Source organism: Argentina anserina, chromosome 2 (assembly GCF_933775445.1).
Source record: "Argentina anserina chromosome 2, drPotAnse1.1, whole genome shotgun sequence".
NCBI lineage: Eukaryota > Viridiplantae > Streptophyta > Magnoliopsida > Rosales > Rosaceae > Argentina > Argentina anserina.
In genome coordinates, this window is record NC_065873.1 from 11,553,678 (window position 1) to 11,579,760 (window position 26,083).

At 35.9% G+C, this 26,083-nt stretch overlaps 1 protein-coding gene and 1 long non-coding RNA gene across 2 annotated transcripts; one reads left to right on the top strand and one right to left on the bottom strand.

The window, feature by feature from the left end:
* Window positions 1-328: 328 nt before the first annotated feature.
* Window positions 329-4,082, bottom strand: LOC126785067 (benzyl alcohol O-benzoyltransferase). The gene is made up of 2 exons (XM_050510655.1): window positions 3,587-4,082; window positions 329-1,537 (listed from the first exon to the last, which is right to left on the bottom strand). The coding sequence occupies exons 1-2, from the start codon at window positions 4,031-4,033 to the stop codon at window positions 593-595; spliced, it is 1,392 nt and encodes a 463-aa protein (XP_050366612.1). The 5' UTR covers window positions 4,034-4,082; the 3' UTR covers window positions 329-592.
* A 6,120-nt stretch (window positions 4,083-10,202) lies between these two features.
* On the top strand, window positions 10,203-24,550 carry LOC126785074 (uncharacterized). The gene is made up of 3 exons (XR_007671021.1): window positions 10,203-10,680; window positions 11,215-24,089; window positions 24,197-24,550. It is a non-coding gene; the product is annotated as an uncharacterized LOC126785074 (long non-coding RNA).
* The last annotated feature ends 1,533 nt before the right edge of the window (window positions 24,551-26,083 follow it).

Genomic DNA, 26,083 nt, shown 5'->3' on the forward strand with positions numbered 1-26,083 from the left:
CAGCTTGGTATTTTTTTGGTTCAAAAATGCCAGTCCTAAGTCATTGGATGAGTTCTCTTTTAGTTGGTCTTGTATTGGCGCAGCTGTCCTTGGTGCAGGGATTACCACGAAATCAATTATGGCCGACATCTCCAAGAATGTTGTGTAAAGGCGTGGTTGACAGGGTACTAACTCCTGAAAATTGTAGCACCATTTGGCGTCAAGGCCGTAAGAAGACGCAATGATATAGGGTGCCATCTTTCATGCAACTTTGCATCATGTTGATGTAATTTATAAACTTGAAGATAAATTAATAAATTAAAATAAATATATGACATTGCTACTCATCTCAGATCCCAATAAGTTTAAAACTGTGCATAAAGATTGATCCATTGGATTTATCAGTGGAACATATATACTACCAAAAATGAGCTCCAATACAAAATATTAAAATGTCACAACTCACAACAGCCTTCCACTAGTATTACGAATAGAGTAATCGTTTTGGCTTATTGCCAAATCTGTGCACACAAACAAAGCACAAGATTATTTTTTAACTTTCATATCACTAAGCAAAACATGTTTTCCAAAACGAAAACCAAAATGAAGACCATCACAAAGCACATTTTATGAAAGTAGTGGAAGTCTTGGCAGGCAGGTCAATCGCATTTGCTTTCAGCATACCATCAATTTCTTTCACAAACCTCTCCATTGCCGGAGCTGGTAAAGAAACCGGCACCACAATACCGTCATCACCGTTACAGTCCCTTCCGGGAATGTAAAAGCTGGCCACCCCAGGTATGGGTCCAACCGCAGCGTTGGCCGGACCGCCATAAGCTGCCTTGCCCCAGCCAAAGTCTACATCTCCGAACCCAGCACGGGTCACATCTGACACAAGGTATGTACCAAACGCAGTGAAGTGTGGTCGGCCTCTGATGACCATGAGATCTGCCATTGAGCGCATGTACTCTTCGGTGACGTCGGCCTTGGCTGACTTGACCAAATCTAGTGCATATTCAAGCGGATTCTGGCAAAGCTTGGCAGCTGTTGTGAGTGCCACAGGAAATGCAAAAGCATTGCCGTAAAAACCAGTTGGTAATGGAGGGTTTACTATTTTGGAACGTGCATTTACAATACAGAGCACACGGACCTCCTGTTCCGGGTCTTTTGGCTGCAGGGCTATAGTACGGCACCGCCAGAGCGTAGCCGTGAGGATCTCAAATGTAGAGCACTTGCGGAGGTGGGCGGGGAGGAATCTACGAATGGCGGATATCTCGGTTGGTCTGAAGAAAAACGAACGATGAGCCATGTCATCGGGTGGGAATGGGATAAGAGAGCCATGCGGCACATCATCATACTCGTGATGGGTGCATGTCACTCGTGGTGGATTACGGGCTTTGAATGCCTCCCTTGCCCACACTGGTAGGATGGAAGGGGCACGCATGCCACGCGCTACCTCTCCCACGGCAGTCATGAATTGCACAAGCCCGGCTGCGTCGCTCATGGTGTGGTTAACACGCAGGCCAAAGATAAAGCCACCGCACTTGAGGCGAGTCACCTGGCAATTAAGTTGAATAACAATGTGAGTTTAGCAGAACAACATACTTGAAACTTAACTGCATGTGTTCAAAACCAGAAAATTAGAAGTAAATTAATTGCCTGTGAAGCATGATACATTGTTAACGTCTCATACTTAGAATTGGTGACCTTGAATTAAACATGGAGTAATTAAAATAGTATTAGGTGAATTAAGTAAGTAAAGAGATAATTAGAGAAACCTTCAAAGTAGGAGACCCATTTTAAGATAAACTCACACATTTAATTTACACCTAATTCATATTTTAAACATTCCATATAACATGTATGTTTGTAATTAATATTTTTACCAAGTTTAATTTACCCTTTAGCATTTTTTAGCTTCTTTTGATTTGAATCTGAAATTTTTAACTAAACTTCAATCTTAATAATTCTATTTCAATCAATTTCATTCATTAATTTATCATAATTTGGTGGCTTGAGAGCGTATATATATACTCATTACACTATTTCATTTGTAAGAAAATTTTGTAGTTCTTAATCTATTTAGTAGGTATATTCCTTCCAATATTAAGAGATTTGATATGAAGGCGGAGAGATACGTTTTGAAGAAATAATGAGGATGACTATGTATATGGTACTTTCCGTCATTTATCCGATTGAGTAATATTTGAAGATTTGAGGAAAAGTTTTAAATAATACAAGACAGGTCATGGATTCGTAAAAAAGTGTTTACATTTTGTGTTTCTTATCATAAAGTACATATCTTGTTATTAGATTACTTTATCTAATATTTATGTATATATTGCCATCTTTTAAAAAAATCTCTAGTATAATTTACTAATGAATCACACAACTATGTGAGGTATCTAAACTTATTTACATTTTGATAAGATATTGAGAAAAACCAAAGGGTTAGAGTTACTTTTTGAATAGATAACTTACCTATATAATATAGTAAAATATAACATACTTACATGGATGACCAACTTCATAAACAAAGTCTAAACAACTTATTTTCAAAAATAACTTACCTATATAGTATGACTAATTAAATAATATACATATATGACATAATTAAATAACTTACCTATATAGTAGATTTAATTAAATAATATACATATATGGCAGAATTAAATAACTTACTTATATATAGTAGGTTTAAGTAATATATCTATATAGTAAGTTTAATTAAATAATATACCTATATGATAGAAATATTTTAAACATAAAAAAAATGCTTAAAAGAAACATATCATTTAACTTTGGTTTTTAAATTTAGATTACATGATTTTAGCACAATTAATCATTACATTAAAGCTACAAATTACAAATTTGTTAGTAAAATAAATATTAATGTAATAAACTTAGATTATGGAATAGTTTAAGTTAATTATTAGTAAAATTAGGTAGGTTACAAATTTGACTTGAGTGACAATTTTTATAATTTGAGAGAATATATGTTTTAATCAATGTTTTAAAAAACTCGGCTCAAGGCTCGTCTGAGGCTTAAAAAGCTTAAAGCTACTTACATAACGCCTCTGTTTTTCGGTCTGGATACCGAGTCTCGCCTTTTACGCCTTATGTTATGTTTGTTACGCATTTTACACATTTTACTACGCCTTAGAAAATAATATTTTTAAGTATCTTTTTATATTTATTTATATAATGTGTTTAATTTGATGAAAACTATCTAAAACGTTTGAATTATGAATTTCATTATATCTAAATGCAATAAATTGATAAGTTCTTATGTATATTTGTTTTTTTGTATGTGTATAATTATATATTTATACATTTAACTACTAATGTTTTTATAATATAAAGCTTACGTCTCATGCGTCTCAAGTTCTAAGACTCAAGGATCTCAAAAAAACGCCTTAAGATACGTCTTTGCTTTTTAAAATATTAGTTTTAACATTAATCACTTATGATAAACTTTTGGGTGTAAATTGAAATGGAAAAAATAATGGATTTAATCGAAAAATCTCTTATTCAAATTGGGTGTAAAATGAATTGCCCCCTTACGTAAATAGTTTCAGTACGAGTATGACGCTGGTTAAGGGCTTACCTGAATCAGCAACAGTGGGGAATTAAGAACCCCATCAGATCCAGGAACATTATAGAGAAGTTCCTCCAAGCAAGGGAAGGGAGGTTGAAGAGCATCACCAAACTGGCGGAGCGTAACATCGGCATCGGCCTCAATGAAGACAATACCCTCACCGGTACAGTCCACCATAAGTTTCCGGTTGGGCCCCTCTCGAAGCCTTCCGGCAAAAGGGTAGTAAAACACTAGTGTTTGTGATATCGCCTCTCGGATCACTTTCACGCAGTCCCTTCCTTTCATAGAGGGATCATATCGGTAGAATTGTATGACAGGAATCTGAAACCGAAGACTTTCTTGGTCATCGATATCAGAAAGATGTTTGAGCTCCCGCGGTGTAGGCTTTGCCGGTGAAACCAGCTCCGGCTGTTGTCTTTGCACTCTGAACACTAAGGAGGGAGGAGGGGATGCCATATTCTCTCTTTCTGTTATTAGCTAGCTAGATATCCTTGCTCCCACAAACAGTCACCTTTTGGCAAATATCATTAGTGTACTTGGTGTTGTAGCAGCTTTGGGAAACCATTATTTATAATCAGCCAGGGAAGAGAATGGATGGACTTGGCTTTTATTTCCTCTTCTAATTTTGTTCGTCGTCTTGCATTGTCATGTTCAATTTCTCCTGAGGCACGTGGGTGGGTTGTTGGGTTTGATTGTTATGACTTGTTGAAGGGAATCAGTCATAAGGAGGCCTTCGTTGAACAATGCGACCAAGTAACTTAATTATATAGGCTAAAATATTGTAAAAATCTGCATGGTGATGCCGATCGATGCTTAATATTTTTGATAGAGCTGTACTTCTCGATTGACTACTTCATCATGGGACCTGGGCAGTGAGGCATGGGCCAGATGACAGGTCAAACTGTTGTTATTGGTTACTAACTTACTATATATAGTGTTTTAAGTTTTAACTTCGAACAAGTTTGGTGTAACTCGACCAGCGATGGACATGGAAGGATGTGCCTAAGTGCATTTGTGATTTACATATTGGAGACGACAATTCTCAAATTCTAATAAAAATGACGCTATTCCAGACACCATAGTGCAACTGGACCGACTAACTCTATTACAATGAAATCAAACAAAAAAAAAACCTTTGTCACCATAGTAGAAATTAGAAAACAAGGTTGATTATTCATCAGGTGTTCTGGTAATGGAGTCCATATAATCGCTTTTTCTCCTTTCGTTATTGTTTTGGGTTTCTAGGATCATGTTTTGGAGGTCTCTGCAGTTCACACCACACAATAGAGGACTAAGTCAAATAAGGTAAAAAAAAACCCAATTCGATGAGTTCATTTTAAGCTTTTATGAGAAAATTGAATTGGAGAATAGAAAAGAGGTTTTGCAGATCGAGGACAAGGTATTCTTCATCTTCTTTGTTGCCCGGTGGCCGGTGCCGACATCACGAAGGTCGTGGCTTCTGATCTTGTGACCTTTGAATAGCGAGGCCATCATGGCCATGACCACCAACTGGTTTTCTTTTCTTCCCAAGAGATTGGCGGTTGAGGGTGGTGGCCATTACAGTTTGATTTATGCAGATGAGGTTGATTGTTATGGACTTATGCCATACATGGAATCTGGGTTACTCTTGAAAGGGCAACTAGGCATTGAAGCTGATAATTATACCTTTGGGTGAATGGATGGAACGGTTTTGCTGCTGGTTTAGTTGAATTCAAAATCAAAGATTCAAGATTGGGTCTTGACTTAGATCTGATGCGAAGGGTAGATCACAAGTCCGTTAAGTTTAGGGTTTAAACTGACGGTGCACGTGAGCAGCACATGGATGGTGCTACAACACCTTAGTGCCCCGAATAGCTCCCTCAAAATGAACATATCAATCACTACTAGTTGTCACTATTCTGTGCCTTGGCGTACTGTTAAGTTTACATTCAAGATATTATCATCATTAGATCTTATTTTCTTCTAATACTATTTGTTTCTCTCACATTTGTCGGGAGACCAATTTTCTTAGTCTGAAAGAACGTTTCATCTCCTCTAAAAAAAAACATTTCATGAAAGCCAAACGGCAACCTTGTGAGCAAACAATAAGAAAAACTGGGGAAATACAACATAAAGAGAAAACATCAAATAAGCTGGGAAAACAAAAGATCGACTACCTGTTGAGGTCCAAGACAGAAATTGTGGAAGCTAGATTTTATTTGCTTTTTGGCTAAGTGAGCCGAGATGTTGTTATATGGCTTGGATTGAACTTTACGTGAGTCGATATGTTGTTATATGGCTTATATTGTCTACTTCATCTGATTTTTGCTGAATATGTCAACAAAGAACTGGGTTCTGTTACCTTACGATCAGGGGGGATGGTGCTCCGTGGAAACATGATATCTCTAGGGTTTCGAAAAAGAAAAAATCTTCTCCTTCCAGGTTTTTGTTTAAAATTTTGCACTTTCTCTAGTTTTATTCAATTTTTTTTTTCTAACTCTATAAAGTGCTAGGTAAAGTGGCAGATGTGGAAGACAAGTGTCAAAATTATGTGGGAGATAAGAGAAGGGATAGGAAGAACGGAGACATAAGATTTTCTTCTAAAAAATTAGAAGTCTACCGTGCAATGCATGTGTTTTCATAATATGGATTTACATAACTTTATTTTAAGTATTTTCTTAAAGTTTACTATGAAAGATCTCATATTGGTGAAATATTTGTGTTTTTACTAATTATTTTTTGTTTATGTATGAAGATAAAATTACAGAGAGACATATTAGTCAGTTTTTATTTTAGTAAATTAGTGGATTGCTGACATATTATTCTTTTGAGATCGATGTATCGATATTCTTTTTAGTAAATTACTATAGTACTTGTATATAAATTTATATGGAATAACATACTAAAGAGTCGCTTAAATGTTTTGTGTACATAATCACTTCTCTTCAATTTTTAAGAATACTCCTACCTAATCTTTGTGAACCCCGTCTAATTTGGGTAAACTATGGTGAAACTTCTTCAGGCAAGTCTAAAGAACATTGCTATTTTTTTTTTTGGACAAGAAAGTGTATTAATACCAAAACACACAACCTACAGGCCAAAAACCCTCCCATTCAAACAGAAGGGAGAGAAGGGAGGCCATCATAGAGAAGAACATTGAGAAGAGGAGGAGGAGTGTAACATGTGTTAGCATCCCGCCTCCCTCAGTCCACCATCCACCATACGCTTTTGGTCGGGACGTCGGGTCTCTTTTTTAGCCTACCAGCAGAAGGGTATAGTAAAACACTAGTGTTTGTGACATCACTATAGAACTACATCTTGATCTCCACAATCCTCCATTGTCGAGTCCTTCGAGGCTCTAGCCAAACTTGATCCCTCCTTTCGACCTGATAAAATTCCTTTAAAAATCCACACCTAAAAGGCTTCCACGGTAACACTTGCCCAGCAAACTCTGAAGTAAAATCTTAGGTGTATATCGATATTATTATTTAATTGAGGAGATTAGACATTTCAAGATAAATTGGAAATCATAAGTAAAATTTTGAGATATGTTTGTTTACTTACTCAATCAATTATCTACCATCATTCATCAGATATTTTAATATAAACATTAGGAGAGCTCCAATAAGGACTTTATAATGAGGACTAAATGATGGATTTTTATGGTGAGTTTTTTTTTTTGATGAGAAAGTAAAATAAAATTACATTACAATTTGTGGCCTCTTATACAACCAAAATGAGAATTATCAAAATCAATAGCATGGGAGACAGTAGGAGGGAAGGAGTGGTTCCAAAGAGTAGTGGGAGAACAATGCCCCAATTGAGCAACAACATCAGCTGCAAAGTTGGTTTCACGTCGAACATGAATAAACTGAATTTCCTGAAAAAAAACCTGTCATGATATGGATGTCTTTGACCAAAGCTTGGATTCGCCAAGGGGCAGGGGCAGATTTTTTAATATAGTCAATAAGGGACTTAGAATCTCCTTCAACTTGGATTTTGAAAAGGCCATGGTGACGAGCTGCAGAAAGACCAGCTTGGAGAGCAGAAGTTTCAGCACTTGGAACATTTGAAACACCGAGGTGTTTAGAGGAAGCAAGAATTGCACAACCATTAGAATTATGAATAATAAAAGGGGTATTTTAATGTATACCTAATTTTTAGAAACTCTTTTATAAAAAACCCACCTATTTTTTCTTTCATTATGCACTGAATTATAATCATTCGTTTAAATTTAAATTACAAAATGCCACTATTAAAATCTGATAAAAATTAGTGATTAATCAATCAATAAATTGTGCTCTCATTAACTGCCTTAATTATAGATTTTCTTTTACTCATCACAAATTTAGAAATAATGAAGCATTTCCTTTTTGACATATCTAGAATTCATAATTTTTTTAAATTTAAATCAATTCAAAATCGAAATCACTTTATGGTGATTTGAACTTTCATTTTTTCTTTTTGTTGAATAATTTATTATTTATAATTTCATAGGTAATTTAGTTCATTTCAACTATTTATTTACAACCTTAGTTTGAGGTAGATATAAGTTTTGTTAATTCCTATTTAGTAGGTTTTTATTTTTAATTACAACCTAAAAATTAGGTATTTATCTTTAAAGCTAACATCTCTTATAGGAATTTTTACATCAACCTGTTTGTTAGGTATTTTATCATTCCAAAGATCTTTTTCGTATGTTGAATTTGAAATTTATACTAATGTGCATGTATCTATCTATTATGTAATTTTTACATCAACATGTTTGTTAGAGATTCTCTAATTTTAAAGATTTCTTTGATATGGGTGTGGGTTTGATTTAAAAGAGGGGCTCCAATATTGGGTATATCTTTAATTTTCTCATAATAAAACTAGCAGCTGCAGAGGAAGAGTTAATGGAGCCATCAAAATTCAATTTCATTGTCAAAGCTGGGGGACTAGTCCTGATCCATGGGCAGTTCAAGCATATATAGAAGGTTTTTAATCCCTTTACCATAGTTAAGCTATCATCCTCATTATTGTCTGATGCAATATTATTAGTCTATGGAAATCGTATAATAGTCATTTTTTGTTTGTTTATAGGACAATGATCAACTTGTTCAAAAGTTTTGAAATATATAATGTGCGTCCTTTTCTCTTCCGCTGCATGAAACGAAAGAGAAAGGAGTAACAAGAGAAAACTTTTCTTAATTATGGACGTTCATTAACGTAGAACGGTTCTTTTTAATTAAGATTTTATTATCGGAAACCAAATAAGTTATATCTCCAATTTTGAATCACCAATTTTGGATTGTATTGATCAATTTGAAATGAAGGTGCTTAAGTGCATTTGTTATTGATTCTATGTTTTTTCTTTTTCTTAAAAGTATATTTTTTTTGTCATGTTATTTGTTTTCTATAAATATGCAATACGATACGTATTTGGACATGTATGATGCCATTACAATTTTGATGTCTTTACATTATAAAATTAATGTCTTTACGTACAAGTATAAAATAACAGAAACAAAATGAAATCCGCAGCATCACGCGGGTAAATTGCCTAGTTAGTCAGATATGTACATAGATTCCTCTTATTCCTAAAATACCCTATTTCATACAGTGGTAGTGGTACACGTACAGGAGGGTCTTATCATCCAACAAGTATGCTTCTGTTTTCTAGCTATCTAGCCAATCAGTATTTGCCAAGTTGCTGTATACGAACTCGCTAGCTCGTTAGAAATTTCAAATTTAGCGATAAGATAGAGATGTAGTTACATTGTATGAGCAATAAGCTTGGATACTCAAGTTTTGTACCTCTGGAAAAATTGTAGTTATAAACAGGAAACAAGTTGAGATGTAGTTGACATATTCAATATAATCTGATCGATCAGTGGCCAGTACTAAGTACTCGACTCGGTCGTTAGTACGCATGTGGTCATCGAAGTTGACCTAAACAAAAAACGAAGGAAGAGAATCGGTCAAGAGATTCAATATTGAATTAGTAATAAGCAGTAGGAAGGATAATATTTAACGCAAGGGGTGTTGGGGGAGGGAATGAAAAGAAGTTGAAGGATCAGAAGGAAGATAGGTAAATGATCAGTACACAAAAGCATAATAAGCAGAGGATCGAAATGAGTGAGAAGATAGGAGCTGCTGATTCCGGTTACGATATTGCATTAAGGCAAAAAAATAAATTAGACAATAGTTGAAAGACAATGTACATCAAAAAACACCATTGTCTGAAAAATTAGACAATTATTTCCAAATAATTATTGTCTAAAATTTTGGCGCTGATAATGGTTTTTTAAATACTATTTCTAGATTCATTTAAGACAATGTTTTTAATCTCAGAGCAAAAGACATTGTTCACATCTAGTCTTAAGATAATAGTTTCGTATTCGGGTATTGTCTGAAAGTGAATTGAGGACAATAGTTTTTTATATTTTAAAAGCATTGTTTGAGTTGCTTGCAGACGATATGTGTTTCACAATGTTTGATAAATGAAGTTATTTATATTGTGTCAAGGCACTTACTAATAATGGTTTTTGAAAACAAAAAAAATGCTCCCTAGCTCTCTCCTTTAGTTTAGAATTCGCTCAAACACTATAAAAATTTTTTCGCCACGCACTTATTCCTCATTTTGTTCTTCCTCTGTGCGCACCACCTCCCTCATTCCTCCCCGACTTTGTTTTCTTCTTCCTTCTGCATGCTAGTATTGAGAACTTCGTCTCTAGCCAATATCTCTGCAAACCACCACCACCACCATCGAATTACCTACCCGAAACCGAGTCTTATCTACCCAAATTCGAAGGCAGAAACCAACCTATCGTCGCAGCTCCTGCACCTCAGAGTCTACTCAAAACCAAGTCTTACCCACTATCGCCGCAGCTCCTAGCACCTCTGCTAAATATAGCACCTCCTTATACACACACACACGCACACACACAAAGAGCTACGCTTTCGCCGCTACGCAATCTCAAACTCTGATCCAATCCACTCCGACCCTATCTCCAATATGGAAGATTCTTTTGCTACCCAATTCGGACCTCCAGCCCCGACGCCTGTGCCTCATCGATGTTTCTTGTGAGGACGATTCTCTCATCGACTCCTTCACGCCTTCACCGGTGACTTCAAGTTTTCAGGTCCTCTTTTTTACTCGTTCTTTAATTTCCGACGACTTTGAGTTTTAGACATTGATTCCAAATCTGATTGATCTTTTTGCCTGCGATTACAACTTGGATGAATGCTTTGATTTTGTTTCTGGATATTCAAATTTAAGTTGATTTAGTCATTTCCGATATGTATATTTGGGGCTTTTTATATACCTAGTCAGGTTTGATTCTAGTTTTAGTGAAAAGGGTGATCTTGATTTATTCTTGTTAGCATGATACAGTGTTTGGTGCTTAATTAGACCATGAAAACTTCAGTCATACCTTTTTGTACTGGTTTTCCTTATTTGAGTTTAAATTTTGATAATTTAACCACAAAATTATAAAATTTCGGTCACATTTGTATCTAATATATTCGTAATGTTAATTTGCGGCTTTGGGCAATTCAGAAGACCAAGTTAAAACAAATTGAGGGGTAGTCACTGATTACTTATATTTGATTGATGTTTGTTGCTTATTGTCGTGATGTCTTGTTTTTTCTTCATTTTTGTTTGGTTGTAAGTGCAGCTGAGTTGGTCTTGTGAAATGGTTGAAGCCATTCACTGATGAAGTTCTTATTGAGCTTGTCCAGAAGGGAGCTCAATGTCTCCTTGTTGTTCCAGGTATTTTCAAATATTAGAAATTGTATGAGAAAAAAGCAACATTTTACGTTTAATTGGTTTTACCCTCATGCCTTTATACTTTGGAAAGGATGAATAAAGTATTCTTTTTGTTCCCTATTCCTTACAAACTGCATCGGTCACCAAACGTTTAGCTCTTGGACCCCTCATCTCAATAACCAGCTCGAAATGGTTACTTCTCTGGTGAGATTATATGCCTTAGATGAGTAAAAACTGATTAAAGAGTGTAGTTGCAATTTAAAAAGCAGAAATGTTATCAGTTTGTAGTTACTACTGTTCTCAATTGTGTAGTGACTAGTGATCCAGATTCCAGATTTCTATGGATAATATGATATGTGTGTTTATGATCGGGGCTAATAAATTTTGTGCTAACATTAGTGGGATCCTCATAATCTATCTATATCACCTAGGCAGTTTAAAATTCCTCATAATGGTTTGTGGTCGTGGGTTACACTCTTATTTCTAAGCAGACCAAGAGCTTCTTGTAGCCCAAATTCCAACATTTAGCTAGGTTATCAACAAAGAATAATCATAACCATATCATTAATCCAATGTCACCTTGTATGCTTTTTTTATTTTTGTTTTAAGGATTCATAATTTTGGACTGCGTTATTAGGGGTGTTTTGTTTACAACCTTAATCCAATGTCGACTAATCCAATGTCAACTGGATAATGCTAAAGTTTTTTTGTTTTTGTTTTGTTTATGACTAGTTTGTGACCTGAATGTTAATATATTCAAATTGTTTGAGTTTTTCTTTTGGAGTAATGACTTCGGTGTAAAGTAAAATCATGCTAGAGTTTGTTGTTCATATAATGATCTTTAACCGTGTGTGGTTTTTCAACAGTTTTTACTTACGAGGGTCATATATTGATTTTTTAATGCATATTCAAAGGGATATTTTTTGTTGCTATTGATCCATAGCATGCCTCTTTCGGATCAAAGACCTTTTAACATTGTTTTGCAAGAGGTTACAGACTATTTTCTTTATTCAGCTTCATTTGTGTGTGGTTTTTGCGAATGGTTTGTCTTTTATTCCATCTGTAAAGATAAATGTAGTTGATTATTTGACGAGTTTTGTTTATCTTTTCTACTTTGTAGCTTTCAGGAAGAGAGCGGTGCCATATTCTTAAAGTTGGTTTGTGTAAATTTTTCTTTCTACCCCTGGTTATTTTCGTTTTCTGATAGTTCTTTGAGATGCACGAGATTCAATTGAGTTGTGTAAGAGAAGCGAAACATAGTAATTGAAGAAATATAGAGCGTATGACTTGGGCAAAGACAAGGTAGTGATATAACTATACTAAGCAAGGATATTAACCTGTTGGCAATGAAAAAAAGGCTTAATGTAGGCTCACAAGGGTTAACGCTAAGGTGTCCCAAGCAGGGCACAAACATGCATACGGCTTTTGGCTTAAGTGGTGGAATTCCTAAAAAGATCCAACAATCTTTTTCAAAATCAGAGTATATTATGACATAAAGCTTCGAAAGTTTCACAAAGTGAGTTCTAGTATTCTCTAGTTCATTGCAATTCTATGACATATGAATTGATCAAAATAGTTGTAATACTCTCTAAAGAAAGGCACATATATGGCTCGAAACTCAGAAATGTTACATGAATTCAAACGAGTAAGGAACATGCTCATTATGTACCTAAGTTTTAAAATCTTCATCTACTACATGTTCGTACAATTTCTACACATTTATTAACCATCAAATAGCAATTAAGTGCAATTAAATATCGTGATCATCTTTCAACCATAAATTCAAAGATCATACTCATCCTAGACAGTTAAAGGCATATTTAGAACTCAAAACAAAATCAAAACAACATACATAACAAAAATCGAAAAACAAAACATAAAATTCAATCTAAAAATCGGAAATCAAAGCAAGAAAAATAAAAATCAAAACAAAAAAATCGAAACACGTAAGCATCAAACAATAGAATACAACGAATGATGTATACCCCACTCCACACTTAAAACATACATTGCTTTTAATGTACAATAGGAGCAACGAAAATTAAAAAGAGATAAGGGATAAGAAAATTTAAATGATAGGAGAACTTTGTGTGACGTTCTTAACATGTTTTTACCTCCAGTTGTACTTTGCTTAGCTCTTATTGTTGTAGTATTGAGTCATTTAGTAAGTTAGGAGTCTTTGGTAGCGTTGGTTGTATTTTAATGCTAAAATAGGTTGAAAAACAAAGAAATTGTCGAGAGTCCTATTTAGAGTAGGATTCCTTGTGTAACTAGGAAACCTAGTTAAATTATGAGTCTTCATTAATTCGTATTCTATAACATTTGTGATAATATGAGAATCATATTTGTATTATGAGTTCTTTCTAGACTAAAAAATGTACTATTATGAGTTTGTTTTATGAATTATCTTGTCTTTTATTATTTTTAGATTTTAAAAGATGAGATTGTATAGCTACAATGAAGAAAACATAGAGAAAAAGTCAAGAAAATGAGGAAAATAAATAAAGAAAGAGACACCTAAAAAAGAGAAGAATAAGGAATTGTCTAGACACATGAAATTAATGAAGTAAATCATCTTCATTAAATAATCAAATCGACTAAGAACCCGACAAAATGGCACACGTGGCCCAAAAAACAAAGTTGGTGTGGATCCGAATAAAACTCATGTCAGCACATAAACAGATGATCGTAATCAAAACTACGTGATTCCGACTTAAATCGGAAATTGAATGTCATTGACGATTCGAAATGGTAATCAGACATTTGATTAAATTAATAAATTCCTCAACGGTTATAATTAAATAAATTATTTTCTATTTAATTTAGTTATGAGAATAACTAATTTTAAATTAATCAGAAAATACATATTGATTTAATTGTACAATTAAAGAAATTTATTATTTTAGTGTCATTAAAATATTCTATAAAATAGAAGTCTTAACACTATAAATACCCCTTCGAAGGGGGACTGGAGAAGAAGAGAGAAAATCAGTTGAGCAAGATTATTCTCGAGAAATCTCGAAATCTCCCAAGTTCACGAAGAATCGTAAAGCTATCAAATCGCTCGTTCTTCATCAAATCCAAACTCAAGTCAACGAAGAATCGTCAAGTTACCAAATCGCTCGTTCTTCATCAAATCCGAATCCAAACTCAAGTCCACGAAGAATTGTCAAGCTACTAAATCGCTCGTTCTTCATCAAATCTAAATCCAAACTCAAGTCCAGAAGAATCATCAAGCTGTCAATCGATCGTTCCTCATCAAATCCAAATCCAAATCAAACTCAAATTCTCAAGATCAAGTGCATGTCACCCTTGAGCCAAGTTACATATGGAGATAGAATCAAAAGAGTTCACAAAGATTGTAACCCCGCGCTTGATTATAAATAAATCACATTTTATTTATATACGTGTCTGCATTCTCATTTGTTTTCAAATTCTCGTTCTATAAATTGGCACGCCCAGTGGGACATTTTTGGCCTCTCATCTCTTTATCCGAAGAAATCTTCCAATTCGTTTGTGCGATGGCTTCCAAGAACAACCAAGTCGTTCCATTGACGAAATCCAAGTCCACAACCGCAAGGTTAATCGGAGAGGCCGAGCCGGTCAAGAAATCCAAACAAGCATTCTCCAAATTAAAGAGTGAACCGATTTCCCTTGTCACTCGGAGCGTGGCTAGAGCTCAACCCACGACATTTATGACACTTGCTAGTAAGCCTCGTCAACTAGTCATCACCTTGGAGAGCTTGGGAGTAATAGAGAAAGCATTAAAAGAGAAAGAGCCAAAGGAGAAATCTCCTCTACCCGTTCATGGTGATGACTCTATCCAGGAAAACGTTTTCTCTGATGACGAATCGAGCACGACATCATACCATGAAAGTCCCAAAGAAGATGACACTAACTTTGATTATATGGAAAATGAATCCTCTTCTGACAATGCGCAGGTCTTGGTGATGGGGGCATCCACAATCGAGGAGCAACTCTCCAATCTGTGGAGATGGTTGAAAGCCTCACCCGAATGGTTGAAGAAAAGGACGTGCAAATCGCTGAATTTTATAGCAAGTTGGAAGATCACGATGATGAGAACTCCACCAAAAGGTCGCCTGGCAGGAGCAAAGTAAATGAAAAAGGAGAAACATCCTAAAACGATGGCGACTCGCTTGGTTCCTTAACACTCCAGCAATTGCAAGACATCATCACCAACTCAATTCGGGCTCAATATGGAGGTCCTTCTCGTGACTCTCTCACTTACTCCAAACCTTACACTAAGAGGATCGACAGCTTAAGGATGCCACTGGGCTATCAGCCACTAAAGTTCCAACAATTTGAAGGTAAAAGGAACCCAAAGCAACACGTCGCCCACTTTTTGGAGACTTGTAGTAATGTTGGAACAGAAGGCGATCACCTTGTCAAGCAGTTTGTTCGCTCATTGAAGGGAAATACCTTTGAGTGGTATACAGACTTAGAGACAGGGTATGTTGACAATTGGGATCAAATGGAGCGCGAGTTCCTCAATCGATTCTATAGTACGAGGCGGACGGTGAGTATGATGGAGCTAACTAACACGAAGCAACGGAAGGATGAACCCGTGGTCGACTACATCAATAGATGGCGCTCACTTAGCCTTGATTGCAAGGACCGACTGTCAGAGGTGTCAGCCGTTGAAATGTGCATCCAAGGCATGTACTTTGATTTGCTATACATCTTGCAAGGAATCAAGCCTCGTTCTTTCGAAGAGTTGGCTACTCGAGCCCACGACATGGAGCCAAGTTTGGCAAGTCATAAGGGAAAGAATGAATCCCTCGTTGACCAACAAAAAGACAAAGTCTTCGGAAGCAGATTGACAAGGTTATGAAGAAGTCTTCCAAAGAATCAATCGTCATCAATACTGCACCTGTTAAGATCTCTATGCGGGATAAGAAGGAGTTCAATAAGGTAGAACTGGCTCGAACTTCTTTAACGACTCTGATGTGGCGGGCATGTTAGAGGATCTGCTAGAAAACAAGATAATAGATCTTCCGGAGTGCAAGCGTCCAAAAGAAATGCATCGTGTTAACGATCCGAAGTATTGCAAATATCATCGCCTCGTTAGTCACCCTATAGAGAAGTGCTTTGTTCTCAAGGATTTGATAATAAATCTCGCCAAGCAAGAGAATATTGAGCTGGACGTGGACGACGTTGCTGAAGTCAATTGCATTACCGTAACATTTGGGTCGTTCGAGCCAGTTCCACTCCCTTTTCACCCGGTGAAAGCACCATTTCGTTTCACAAAGAAGGCGCGCGAACATAAGAAGACTAAAGAAGTTAAAGAATGTCTTGCTTCCACACCTATCCTCCAAGTTTCCCCTAATGCCGATGATGAAGGATGGATATTGGTCACTCGGAGAAGGACTCGCAAAGGTACGATGTCAAACTCACCGGTTGCCCGACCAAGTCATAAGAAATCACCTCCACGACGGGGAGAACGGACGAGGACGTTTTGAGACGAAAGTCGTTCTATATTTGTGGAAGCCACTTAACCGGAACTTGTCAAAAGGACACTTGTAACTTCAATGGCCACAAGTTGTGAAGTCAGCTCCAAAGAAGACGAGAAGCCTGAAGTAAGAGAAATAGGTGCAAGTCAAGTGTTAAAGAAAAATAAGGTGTTGAAACAATTGGAGAGTCTACCTTACCAACTTAGCCTCTCTGACTTGATGCAATTGCCAAAATCAACAAGATGCGCACTTGTGGAGTTTCTTATCGAAGTAGGAAAACACTCCACAAGCATGAAGAAATGTGGCGCGTGTGATGCATATTGTGATACCATTCACTTCACAGATGATGACATCCAATTGGGTTCTAAGCCACATAATCGGCCTCTTTTTGTGACAGGATACATGCGAGAACGGAAGTTGAATCACATGCTCATAGACGGAGGGTCAGCAGTAAATATCATGCCCAAGTCAACCATGTCTCAACTCGGCATCAACGTTGATGAGTTATCAAGGAGTCGTCTCATGATCCAAGGTTTCAACCAAGGAGGACAAAGAGCGATTGAGATTATCAGACTAGACATGGACATTGGAGAGCTAAAATCAAACACCTTGTTCCATGTCATTGATGCGAAGACCTCGTACAACTTGTTGTTGGGACGACCATGTGCCATCCACTTTACACCAATGCTTCATGTTCTATCGCGGAGGTGTGAAAACTGTGGTAGGAGATACCAAACTATTCACAGAAGCTGAATCATACTTTGCAGATTCTAAATTCTACACAGATGAGGAGTCAATGAAAGAAGTTCTTCCGGTCAGAGTACCCTCCACTTGGAAAGCCGCTAGAGTTAGGGAGTAATGCCAAATCAAAAGACGTTGAGCTTCATGGTGAAGTGTTGCAAAAAGTCTCATATGAAGCAGAAACATCATTTGTGGAAAGAAAAGTCAGCCATGCCTTTTCGGTCATTCGCTATGTTCCGAAGTCTAGAGAAAAGGAAGGGGAGTGTCCATTTATGGGGACAAAGTCACAAGAATACCCACGAAAATTAGAAGATGATGATGTGAAATTGTTGAAGGGGGAGTCAACATTGCCATTAATAAATGTGAGCAACCGAAATCCTACAAAGCATCCACTAAAGGGGTTTGTCAAACCAATTCAAGGTAAGACAAAACATGGATTGCTGCCCAAGAAAAGAACAAGTGAATGGTTCGATCCTAATGCATATAAGCTCTTAGAAAAGACTGGATACGACTTTAGTTCATCAAGCAAAAAGGACGATCAAGCAGTAGTAAAGAAGGCGCATAAGCTCGATGAACCACAAAAGAAGTTAAGAGAGCAAGGGGCAACATTTGATTCTTCTAAAGTTGGTCTCGGTTTCACTTCGAGCAAGCCAATTAGAATTTCAGGAAGAAGAAGGGCGGAGTGAGCCAATGTGCAACGTATCAGTGTCGAGGTAGTTGAAGAGAAGAGACAAGAGGTAACAATGCGCCTTCTTTACTGCTGCTGTTAACAAGAGGTAACCATAAACCCTAAACAGGTAATAAGTGGATATTGGAAGTATTAGGAGGTCATGATGCAAAGGTGTTACAATGCTTTTAGAATGGAGAAGGATGTATTTTATCGTTTATGTAGTGATTTGGAGGTCAAATATAGGATGTTGGGTTCAAATAGAACAAGTCACGTGGAAGTAGTGGGATTGCTAGTATATATACTAGAACAAGGGTGCGGTAATAGGTTCGCACAAGAACGATTCCAACATTCTGGGGAAACCATTTTTAGATATTTTGGAGAAGCGTTAGATATGTTGGTTGCCTGGTGATGAAATCATCATGCCGTTAGATCCTGAATTTAATGGGGTTGCACCAGAGATAGAAGGGGACAGATGATATATGCCACATTTTAAGGTACTTAGTCTGTTACTTAATTAGAATATTATAAGTTACTTTAATTATTTTATCTATTAACAAATAATTTCATCAATTTAAGAATTGCATTGGTGCTATTGATGGAGTGCACATTCCAGCTTTTATATCTATTGAAGAGTCAGTACCATTTTATAATAGAAAAGGAGTACCAACCTAAAATGTTATGGAGGCCTGTAATTTTGATATGCAATTTATATTTGTATGTGCCGGCTGGGAAGGATCTGCTCACAATACAAGGGTGTTCCAATCAGTTATTCGAAATCCTGATATAAATTTTCCAATGCCTCCATCAGGTATAATTAATTAAATTATTTTACTTTGGTCAAAAATATATATTATTTTCTAATTAAATTTTGTTACATATAATATTTTGTTATTTTAACAGGAAAATATTATGTGGTAGATTCGGGGTATGATGAATGCTCGATTACTCAACATCAATATTTAACCCTGAACACATCATTAGTAGTATAAAGCAAGAGGGTATCGTTTACAAACCGGGGATCCAGCCAGGGCTTAGGATCACAATACTTAACACGAATTCATAAAGATATAAAAAGTTGATATAGGTTTCAGATTGAATCATAAAAACAGTAAATAAAACTTAAACTAATATATACATGTGATCAACCAACCAACACATAAACAATCACCAAAACAACTCACATAAGAGAATCGAAACAAGCTTCATGACTTCCTTTAGAATCATGCCGAGACCATATATTGAACAACTAAGGATGGATCATGCAATTAGGGTTCTAAGCAGTAACCTAAACACAGACACTTAACACATTCGATCACTACCAAGCAGCCATAATCGAAATCTAACATGTTTATCTTCATCATATAATTCCAAAGCCATGCACATTGAATTCATCAAGTATATCACTTACTTAAATATCATGCTACAAGCATAGTCATAACACTTAGAAATCAAAATTATTCAAGAACAATACTCGGTAGAAACCAAAACAGAAACTTCATAAAACCAAAATATAATTTCGAATCCTTTATATAAATTGAATCAAGTAGCTATTTCATAGACAAAATTGAAATAAGATTACACTACACAAATCGCAAGCTTCATCCAAGAACAAGAATAAAACCAAAACCGAATTTAAACAAGAGTGAATCATGGTTACACTTTATAAATCAAGCAATCCACAAGTGTATAGCCGTGACTTCTATGGATGAAACCTTCTTCACAAGCGTGCTTGAAGGCTATTGATTGGTGGGGAATGAAGGAATCGGTTTTAGGATTTCTTGGAAGGGTGAAGGATGAATTCGGCAGAGCTATGGCTTGTGTTTGTGTGTAAGGCTGATGATGATCTGAATGGAGAGGCTGAGCCTCTATATATAGGGGTCTAGGAAGCCTTCTTGCCGTCCCATAAGGGGATAGAAACCAATTGGGAAACTGAAATCCTCTTTGTTATGGATTTGATTCATGTACTCCATATCCAACTTGATGTAGGAAACCAAGTCCAATAGGGAGACCACTTAAGGGCTGCACGGCATTCTCTTGGTCCAACTAGGGGTAGCTAGGCCGGCCTCCTCTTCTCCTTCTTCAACTCGAACATGATTTCCTTGTTCAACTAGGAATGCATCTCGGCATCTCTTCTTCCTTTCCAAATATGATTTGTCTTTCCTGAAAAGAAATCGTCGATTAAGGAATAGGAAAGAATGAAAATAGGAAAGTAAAATCATAGTTGAGTAAGGAATCCTAGCTCAATAACGAGTTCTAACACTTAGCACAATTTCATCATCAATTCATCTAAAATTTGAAATAGCTCTCCTTAGAACATAGAAATGACAAATATGAAACTAAAACAACTAAATAAGAAGTAACAAAGCATAAGAATATGGCATATATACATTAAGAACGTTACACTTTGTGCTCCTATCAGGGTACCCACAAATGAATGGATTTCTGGGACCTTATAGAGGACCAAAACAACATTTTCAACAATACCGCAGACAAGAGCCAAGAAATGCGAAAGTGGTATTTAACCAAGCACACTCTTCTCTTAGAGGCGTCATAGAACGCACATTTGGAGTTTGGAAAAAGAAATGGAAGGTTTTAAGAAACATGCAAGGTTATTCATTTCCAAAGCAAGTGAAGATCGTGATTGCAACTATGATACTTCATAATTATATTCGGAGATATGGAAATCGTGATAGACATTTTATCCGTATTGGAGAAAGATCCGATGACATGACACGTGACATAGAGATAGACGATGATGCAGAAGATGAACATCATGCTCATGATGGTATACAAGAAATTGAAAGGATAAAAAAAATAGCATCACCCAAAACTTAATGAGTGCCCGTAATGCTAGTTATTAATCTATTGGTATTAATTTATCATTTTGTAGTCATTTGATGTCAATGAAACTCAACGGTTATTTGTAAAACATAATTTAAAATTATAATTTCATCATAATAATTAGTAATTAATTATATCTAAGAATAATTTCATATAAACATGATAAAGATTCAATTAGCCATAAAATTAAAATTAATAAGTATTACCATTCAATTAAAGTTAAAATTTATTTCATGTCTAAATTAGTTATTTACAAATAAAAAACAGTTTACCAAACACTTTGACAATCTCTTTTCTACCAACAACACTTAAAAAAACTCAAGTTACCAAACACTCAGCCACTTTGCTTTTCAGCAGCTAATTTTTTTTTAAAAAGCAGAAGCCAGCTTTTCTGTAAAGCCGAGATGCACCAAACATAATCAAAATTGGAAAGGAAAAAACAGACTCTAAACGGAAAACGCCAGAATACAACAACGTAATTAGATTAGCAAGGAAGCAAATCGGAGACAGAATATGTCGTAAACTGTGGCAGAATGTATTAGCCATAACGCCTAAACTCTGAACTCATGACAAGGCCTAACTCATCCAAAGTACAAACGGAGACGAACTCCGAGCATTAGCCTAAGAAGGGCAAGACTTGGTTGCCGTCGAGTCGAGTTGTTGAACCAAGATCCAACCGCAGACTTTTCTCAACAAACAAAAGGACAAACAATCACAGCCCCTGCAATTCCTTAACAAATCAAGGAGACAGGATCAAACCCAAGGGAAGTGATCGGCAGAACAACCAAACCCAACCCAGAGATCTGGGACAAACACCACCTTGACACTCTAGATCGAGGAACTCAAATCGCGGTATCAAAACGGTGTTGTGAACCCAATCCCTACCAATCGGCAAAGATCACAACATCTAGATCAAGGAGAGGGGAGCCGCCGACAAACACCCGAACACCGAGAGCGTTGACATCGAACTGGAGATTAAAAGGGTTTGATGCAAACATGCTGTGAGAGACCGAAACAGAAAAGAAAAACACCTCTCCCAAACCAAAACACAGCGGCAGCGCTGGCTGTGCTCGGTTCGGAGAGAAAACAAAGAGCAAAAGGAGTTTTGGTCTTGGCAGTGGAGGATGAGAGAAAACCCAGAGGGAAGGGTTTTTTAGGACTCTTTTTCTTGAGTTCAGCTGTTTAAATGAACTTGAGTATTGTGAACTTAAGTACTCATGTTTTGAGCAAGATATAAGGTCTTCTTTGGCCCTGAGGTAAAACCGCATTACGAAGCTTATTTCAAAATTTATGTTACAGATAAAATACCTATCACAATCAGAAGCTATGACTTCCCTAGGTATAATTTAAAAGTTGCTAAAATGGTACCGGTTATGGAATCCATAAGCTGAGACAACTTCTGTAACATGTATTGTATCAACTTAACTTCACATTCATGTTAATTTTAGTAATTAGATATATAAACGATTAATTTTTACACAACTCTTATAATTATTGTCACTGCAAAGCTAAAGCTATTTTGGATTAATTAATTACCTAGAGGCCAAAATAACTCTTGCATTTTCCTTAAATGGTCATATCGAAACATATGCGCGATTGGGGATTTGAGTTACCAGTATAATAGATTTAAAGTTCTGGATCTAAATATATAATTATCTGCTAGTCATTATTTTACTTTGCATTACGTTATACATATGTGTGTTTATATATCTTACTATTCCCTGTTCCACTAATGATCGAGCTAATATCAATTAATATGTAATATATGTTTCCTCTAACCACTTAAAACGCTGCTCCTGGTTCCCTCACACAGCATGGTATGTATAAAGGACACCCACAAATTAAGGACAGACCGAAAACAACCTGGTTAGGGACACCATTGATGACCTTCCAGACGTACATACGTGTCTATATATATACTTATAGAGGAAGGATCAAGAGATGACATCCTTAGTTTAAGAATTTAAGAATTTTTATCAGTCTACATAAGTATATAATTTAATTTGATGATTTCAACCATTTATCATCTAGATTCTTATGCAAGTACAACGCCTACAAAAACATCAACTAATTCTATAATGATTTGATTATTCAAAGTTGTGCAAACAAATGTAAACCATTCGATAAAATATAAGAAAAAATTGTGATAATTAAATGGTTAAACGATTTGCATTTTGGCTAATTTTTCCCATGATTCATGTGTATAAGTATGTAGTGCATGGTTGGTTTAAATTGTTGATTTACATATTGGAAATGAAAACATCCTCACTTTTGGAGTTTAAGGATGTCATTTCTTGATCCTCCTTTATATATATATATATATATATATATATATATATATTCATTGTTTGTCAGATATCCAGAACTTGGATCTGGAGAATTTGTATCTCAGAGTTCAATGGTGATTGATAATTAATTTTTCTCTTTACAGTCAAGATCGATTTAGTTGAGGGGGTGAGAAACCATGACATTATTCCAAGTTTGACTCAAGGCTATGATCAATATCAGAGTTGAGTATATATACTGTCCATGCATGTTAAGCGTGTAAATTATGCTTCGCATAGGGAATGCATCCTAACTTCTCATCACTCGTTTTTGAAATTACTATGTACAATTGGATTTATTAGGGTACACGGCGAAATTGGTCTCAACTCGTAAATCGATCTCATCACAAGTATATATAATTATTGGAGTCTAGGTCGTGAAAGTTGACCGAATACATGGAAATGGAAAGAAAAATATTCACGTGGGAATTGAACATATATCCGCGAGCTAATTAAAACAAGTATTTAATGGGTGAGGAACGAAGAAGAAATCAAAAGAATCAAAAAAATGGAAGAGCACAGTTCAGCAGCAAAGTCTGGGATGAGTGATAATAATATTGCTCTCGTTTCTTACAAGCTCATCCCGAATGCGGGAAGTAGCTTTCTTCAGTCAGCAACGAGGGTTTTGTTCAAGTGTTTGGGTATTAACGTCGAAGTTTCATCAAACACACAAGTTTCTGATCAATCACCAGACGTGGATCAAGATGCATCAACCAAAGCAGCGGATCAAACCTCTGTATGATCTCTCTTTCTCTCTCTCTGTACGATGACTATGATGCATCAATTACTACATGTGTTAACGACGACAGCTTTAATTAATTAACAAATGTGTTTATTGTTCAGGCAGGAGTTGTTATCGTCGCCAGGAGTGCGTTAGGCACAGGGGGTGGTGCACAGATAAATTGATCAGTCTTGTTATTGTGAAGGAGCCAAAGAGGTTGACTAATTACAAATATGCTACTATGAGCCTCTCGCAAGCAAAACCAGTTCTTTTTTTCTATTATTTTCTCAATAAAATTAGGTTTTGCTCAAGTCAGCGGGAACAAGTTCTTGCTTAATTATATGTAGTATACCTAGCTATTTGATGTATGCATGAAGCATATATACAGTTAGTCAAGAGCTGTAATATTTCTTAGCTTATGAAACCTGTATATTTCCACCTTGTCTTCTGGTTAATTAGATATGTATATATATACTTACTGCTTGATTATGTGATTAATTGGTTCATGCAATTAATGTATTTTATGGTTTTTAACGAATCTAGAGTTTTAAGAAGAAATATGAAGATTTTGGGAAATACTCTAAAATAGGAAAACTATGGGTAATTGTCGGAGAAAACAGAAATATTCACTTATTGCTCCCCTATAATGTAGATATCATACATATATTCACTTATTCTTTCTTTATAATTAATAAATCATAGGTAAACTGTAACGCCCAAAACTGCACCTCACCAGCTTAAGCACATTACAGTGCCGCGAGTTGATAAAACGTAAACTGAAAACTAGATTTATATTTTAAAGAAAAACATGGCAATGTTCTATAAGAAAATTTACGAGTATCGCAATGGAGGCTTAAAATAATTTTGAGGTGAAAATCATTTTTTATAGGAAATACATTTGTTCATCTAGAACTTGATACTACTGATATTCCAGAATAATATACTAAAAGAACGGAATACCCACAAAGCTAAACAAGAAACTACCTTTAACTAAGTTTTGAGGACTACAAATAAGGAGATAGAATACTGAAAACCGAGAAACAGTTTAACAGAACCTGAATACCCACCCTACCTCATCTCCACTATCCCGTATCAGTACACAGTAAATGCAGACACACTAATATAGGGTTTCTCGAGTAGCTTTGAAATACATTGTTGGGCAACCCAGTGTAAAACCAATTTTAAATAAATGAGTAAATGAGTAAATGAATGACAAAATCTAATAAAAACCTTGACTCGAGAATCGGTGGATAGATTCTCAATACAAGGCACCAAAACCAAATGTTACCTGATGGCCGGTCCTATAGAGCCACTACACAACCTTACCTCTTATCCATTTAAGACGGGTAAGCGTAGCGAAAACGTTCACTACCAAGCTATACAACGTTTCGAGTCTGTCCTTAAGATCAAATTTCGCATGACTAGTGTAACTAAACCCTCCGAAAGTTAAGGGGATCGAACCTAAGGATATCAGTGTCACCCTTCGCTCTCAAGCCATTATAATCACTCACGGTTCGATCAATACTTAAGTATTAAAATAACAAAACCACAACATGCACCATTTTATAAATAAAAATTACACAAAGCTCAAACTATTATTCAAGAACTTGATTTACACAATTGTATATTCCTTCCTTAATCCACGTTTTAAATTTAACAAGGAAAATACATATTACTATGGCCACACAGTAACTTTCCCTTCATTTACTTTGTCCTTCTATGTCTTGATAATGAAATTGTGGAGATCTACCAACTGACCCCTAATCACATTGTGGAGATCAGTAAACCAAAAAGTGAAGTTATAGTAATCCAACTTTTTTATTAGATAATTAAATTATTAGTCATTACCTCACAATTAAAAACAATCGCATTAATACTTCAAGTTTCTATTTCAGTCTAATTTTAGTTTCTTCCTTCAATTTACACCATTAGTGGCTTCATCTCCCACCTATTTTAAGGGCATTTTCGTCACTTCATTTTTCTCTAATTTCATCTTTCATTTCCCTCCA